The sequence below is a fragment of the Nannospalax galili genome, unplaced genomic scaffold (genome assembly GCF_000622305.1).
Source record: "Nannospalax galili isolate Female #2095 unplaced genomic scaffold, S.galili_v1.0 scaffold78, whole genome shotgun sequence".
Taxonomy (NCBI): domain Eukaryota; kingdom Metazoa; phylum Chordata; class Mammalia; order Rodentia; family Spalacidae; genus Nannospalax; species Nannospalax galili.
In genome coordinates, this window is record NW_008343387.1 from 1,587,514 (window position 1) to 1,593,286 (window position 5,773).

The 5,773-nt window shown below is 41.3% G+C and overlaps 1 protein-coding gene across 2 annotated transcripts in view; it reads left to right on the forward strand.

The window, feature by feature from the left end:
• The first annotated feature begins 2,930 nt into the window (after window positions 1-2,930).
• Ufl1 (UFM1 specific ligase 1) overlaps window positions 2,931-5,773 on the forward strand; it is a 33,635-nt gene continuing 30,792 nt past the window's right edge. For both annotated transcript variants that reach the window (XM_008839600.3, XM_008839601.3), the window contains exons 1-3: window positions 2,931-3,097; window positions 4,015-4,160; window positions 5,408-5,436. In XM_008839600.3, coding sequence (XP_008837822.1) covers window positions 3,021-3,097; window positions 4,015-4,160; window positions 5,408-5,436 — 252 coding nt within the window. In that variant the 5' untranslated portion in view covers window positions 2,931-3,020. The remainder of the gene's footprint in view (window positions 3,098-4,014; window positions 4,161-5,407; window positions 5,437-5,773) is intronic.

Consider the following 5,773-nt stretch of genomic DNA (forward strand, 5'->3'; position numbering starts at 1 on the left):
AGTGCTCTTCTGTAGGGATGTTTGAACCATTTATTCCTCTACACTTCCCTACTTTTCCAATCACTTTCATCTGTTTCCATGGCATATTCCACTCTCTTTTAACCCATGAATCATATTTCCATTCAATTATCACTGTCTAAATCTTTCCAATTTTTCCATACTATCAATAGTAAAGTGTCAGAGTCCAGGTCTGCAGACGACCCTCTCCCAGTGTCAAAAAGCCTCACAAGAAAGGCCATGAGGGACCCTTTGCAAAACAGGAACTGGCCAGACAGCTACATTTAGAGCTGTCTCAGCACAAAGCTGTTCCCCAGATAGTTTTGGAAGATAAACAGGACCCTGCACCCAGACCCACTGATGTCAGAACTGTCTCAGTTCAAGCTACTTCCCTTGAAACTAAAGATTATTTTTGCCACCTTTCACATTCCCCTACCCCCTTATAAGAACTTCCTCAGTAGTCAGAGGCTGCTGGTTGCCTTCCTCTCCCCAACTGAGCTGCCAGCCACCAGCAATCTTAAGAAATAAACTTTGCTTTACTGGAGTCCTATGTTTCCTGTGGCTATTCCCTGCCCAGCTTTTATCTAACATAAAGGATATTTTCACATGTAGTACAGAGCAGAATAGGAATCGGACTTAAAAAGAATAAAATATGTGATCTGCAAGAATAAAAAGTGGATAAAACTGGAGATCACTACATCAAGTGAAATAAATTTGGCACAGAAAAACAAGAATCCCATGAGTTCACTCATATACGTGACCTAGAAAATTTAATCCCGTAGAAGTTGAGAATAGGATGGTGGTTTTTAGAACCCTGGAAATGTTTGCTCATGAAGTACTAAGCCACAGGACTAAGGTCTGGTGTAGTCACAATAGGATGACTACAGATAACAACCATATACTTAATATCTTAGAACACAAGAAAAAAGGATATTGAATGTTTTTCACCATGGATAACATGAGCAAAAATTAGATGCACAGCATAATTTAACTGTTCTACATGTTCTATGCCCATATGCATATATTAAAACATCACAAAGCATCTCATTACCACGTATGTTGGGAAACCCTGCTGTTAAGGTAGGCTCCTTTCTCAGCTGGAGCTTCCTGCCTGACTTACCTGGAAAGTGCCGCCAAGCACAGATGCTTGGCCTCATTTAAAACATGACCTTTGGCATAGTTACCTGGAGTAAAAACTACCCCCAGGTTTTTTCTATATGATAATTAGGCATTGCCAGATGGTTGGATGAAAGGAGCCTACTACCACATGTAAAGCACACTGTGAGCACCTATCAGCTGAAGCATTGGCTACTGCCTCCACACTATATTTTTCCACTGAATAAATGGAGCTGTTTCACTGAGTCTGGAGCTGTTTGTATCACTGAACCTGCCTCCCCGGAAGGGCTTTCTTCTGTCAGTGCTCACTGGCCATCCTGACCCTGTTCGTTGCTTCTGCTCCCTTTGTCCTCATGGGTCATTAGCCACCGTTCCACGAGGAGAGGGAGAGACCCCACATATGTACAATTTTGTTTTTAAGTCAGTTAAAACACAATTTTAAAATGAGCCTGAGAATGAGTTACAAACCACATACATAGCGTATAGTCAAACATCAATTATCTGCATTATCTACATATCAAAATATGATTTGCACACAACCACAGCTATTGGAAAAATTTTATAAGAAGCAGAACAATCCCCAAATCTACACAAAGTTCATTCTTCAAAGGAATCTTCCATTCTCTAGAAAGCAGCCATCTCCTAAAGATCTTCAACAAAGCAGATATTGGCCAAGAGTGAAATAACCTCCATTCAGGTTTGTTCCCCATTCAAAATATCTGATAATGGAGACTGGCAAGATGGCTCCATGGATAAAATGTTCCCCACACATGCACAATCTGAATTTAGGTCCCCAGAATTCATGAAAAAATAGCTGGACTTCATGGTACCTGCCTATAGCTCCAGAACTGGGAGGAGGAGGCAGGACTGCAGGGGCTTCCTGACCAGCCTACCGGAAAGGGGGAACTCTTTCTTAGTTTACTGAAAGACTGTGACTCAACTATAAGGTGGAGAGAGATAGAAAAAGACAGAAGCACTTGGGAGGCAGAGGCAGGCGGATCTCTGTGAGTTCAAGGCCAGCCTGGTCTACATAGTGAGTTCCAGGAGAGCTGGGGCTACAAGGAGACCCTGTCTCAAAAAGACCAAAAAAAAAAAAAAAACCCAGAAGAAAGGTAAGTAGGTACTTTAAGACACATTATGTATTTGTTCATTGGATACGTTATCTAGACCAATATATTTCATGAATAAGAAAGTAAAACACCCTTTACTACCAATAAGACTTCTGATTAAAGGGGGAACTGGTGAGGTACAAAAGTGAATGTGAATGGATGTCTCCTATACTGAGCTCACTGTAGAGGGGAGTGCTACCTTTGCTTCCCAATCCTGTCCATCCCCTTATTTGACAGAGTTTATCTTCCTCATAAGAAAGATAAAAGAAGCTCTAGTACATAAGAACCCAACCTCACAGCGTTTATGAGATCCAAATGGATTCGCTTTGTGCAAACAAAACAAAAACTTGATTGAGTAGCATGTCCCCAAAGGTACTTGGCTTTTGGCCCAAGTAAAAGTTAACCTGGTGGATTGCTCAGGGTTAATAACAGGCAGAGAAAGTATATCCTCTCCCCACAAGCAAACGGAGAACAGGAAGAAAAAATAAACAACTTAATTTTCCCTCGGCAGAGACGGGGTCCACGCAATATGCAAGACTGCGACTGTGGAGCGGGACTCCTCTCCTACAGTCTGCAGCGGGACCGCCGCCAGCCCCTGCCCAGAACGCAGCTCCGACGCACAGAGGCCACGCCCCAGCGGAGGGCGGCGCCGGGCGACTCGGTCCGCCTGCACCGCGTGTTCACGAGCTGCGTCAGCGCGAGGTCTCTTGGCCCTCGCCGCGACCCGTCCCGCTGGGCACCCGCCGCAGCCAGGCCGACGTGTCAGCCGTTGGAGGCGTCTGGGCGTTCGTGAACGTGATGGCGGATGCCTGGGAGGAGATCAGGCGGCTGGCGGCCGACTTCCAGCGGGCGCAGTTCGCCGAGGCCGCGCAGAGGTGCTGGTCCCCTCCGGTGTTGAGCCAGCCGAGCCTCCCGGAGCCCCGCGGTCCCCCGCCGTCCCCATCCCCGAGCCCCCGAGCGCCACCCACCTCCCGGTCCCCTGCCTCCTTAAACTCGGGCCGCGTCTTCCCGGCTCCGTTTTGGCCTCTGCTGTCAGTCCTGGGGCCGGAAGCGGACCTAGAGGAGCGCCTAGCGCGGACTTGAAAGGAGACCGAGTGCCTGTTGAGCCAGACCCACCACGCCAACTGTTGTTTTTCGGGCGTTCAAGCCGCTCACGTTTCTACACACGCACGAACCTTTGGGGGAGTATCCAGACACCCAAGTCCAGCTTTCCAGTATTACAGATCACATACATGATTCTGCTGATAAAATTATTTTTGTCTGTAAACGAGTCCTTATTCCTCTTTTATTCCTTATGGGCCTAAAAACTAGTCCCTTGATGCTGTGTTTTATAGAATTGAGAGCTGCAAACCGACTTAAACAGAACAAAAACAAGAAAACAAAATCCAGGGCTAGGGTTTTGCTAAGTCAGATTCCTAGTCAGTAGACCAAGTGCACGAGTGTTTAAAAGTTTGCTTCAAAATTAAAAGTACAGCAGGTATTGTTTTTTTTTTTTTTTTTTTAACCCAAATAGCATGTCCACAGTTTTTATATTTCAAGACAGAAGCCAGGACTAGAAGAGAAAACCTTCACAATCGTAGTTCACTGATGTGTTATCAATTAAGAAAACTATTTTAAAGTGTATGTAAACGTGTTTACTCGAGTTTTCGTTTTAAATTATTCAATCAGTATACTAATAAAAGATTTTGTCATGTAGAAGTTATTCAAAGTTTTTGGAAGCCTGCTTTCAAACAATTTTATTGTGTAGCATTGTATCAAGTACACTGTTTAAAACTTTCCGAATTTCTCTCAGGTTGTCAGAGCGGAACTGCATTGAGATTGTGAATAAATTGATCTCCCAGAAACAGCTAGAAGTAGTTCATACACTTGATGGGAAGGAATATATCACTCCAGCCCAAATCAGTAAAGAAATGAAAGATGAGCTCCATGTCCGTGGTGGTAAGTTATTTTTGTTTTTGCTGTTTTGAGACAGGGTCTCCCTAGAGCCCCAGCTGGGCTGAAACTTATGCAGACCAGGCTGGCCTTGATCTTACAGAGATCTACCTGCCTCTGCCTCCTCAGTGCTGAGATTAAAGGTGTGTGCTACCACGCCCCACTTGGCAAGTGATCTCTTAGTGTTCTGTTATTTTTCCTGAATGTCCAGGGGGAAAAAGACACATTAAAATCATAACTAAATCAATTCTTTTGGAGGTTATAGAACATTCTCTTCTGTTTTTTGTTTTGTTTTGTTTCCTCCCCTTACTGTTGGAAATCAAACCCAGGACCTTGGTACATGCTGAGCTGTATCCCTTCTGAACTGTTAACTTGATAAACATCGTTTTACTAGATTCGTGCAAACAATATCTTAAAATGTCATAATTTAACAAATACTATTGTTTTTAGTTAAATGTACTGTGTATGTGATTTTTTTTTCATAATTTACTAAATGACCCAGAGATAGATAGTAGCTACCAATGATCAGGTGTTTAATTGTACAGAGGAAAGAGATTTTATAAGATTGTAGGTTCTCAAAAATTAAGGCTGTATTACTTAAAAAGAAAAACTTTGTATTTACAAATTCAGTAACTCATTGCAGTCTGGTGTTATGTCCATATGAAATGCTATTATGAACAAACACAAAAAGTTGTTTTTGCTTTGTCTTTTTTAAATTTGAACAACATTGAGCAAATGGTACACAATGTCACTGAAACAGAAACAGTTCTTTGTTAAATGCTGAGCATAGTGCATCCTTGGTGTTTGTTCTGTTTCTTCTTTTTCCTGCAGCAGTATTAATAAAATTGGAGCTGTTCTTTGCAATATATAACAGATTTCTTATGCTGATACTTCACCTTTCAATTTCAAATAATTGGAAAGTTCCATTTAATTTAGTTGCAGATATTTTCTTTGGTCTTTTTAGATAAATTGTCAGTTGTGAGAAGAATTGAACTTCCATAGGTTTATCTAGCTTGTATCATTTGGTACTCATAATTGGGTCTGATGTGGTAAAAGCAGCTTTGTGAACAGTATTGACTATGGTTTTAGCCATGAAGATTGATCAGCTAATGATTACATTTGAATACATTGTATACTGTCCTGTGTCCTGTGTGGAGGATTTGGATCTATCAAAACTTAAATCTGTTAGAACTTAGGTTGTTTGAGTTGCACTTAAATGTAACTTAAAATAAATGCTTGTCTTTTGTTTAAAGGTCGAGTGAATATTGTTGACTTACAGCAGGTAAATTTACAAAATTTTGCTTTAATTTTTAATATACTTCATACTAAGAATTTGTTTAGTACTTTGAAAGTATTTACTAGTACTTGTGTCTTGTATCAATTGCTATTTGTGAAAAAATAGTAATATAACCTTCACTGATACACAGAGTTGATTTAGTAAGTTTTACTTTTTGGGGTAATTTGCACCTTTTAAAAAATATTTTGTTTATTATTTTTATTTTATGTGTGTGAGTGTATTGCCTGCATGTATGTAAGTGCACCTGTGTCATGCTAAATTTGTTCCTTATTTACCAAATAAACTCAATAGTTACTATGTTAAGTAATCACAAGTACTAGTA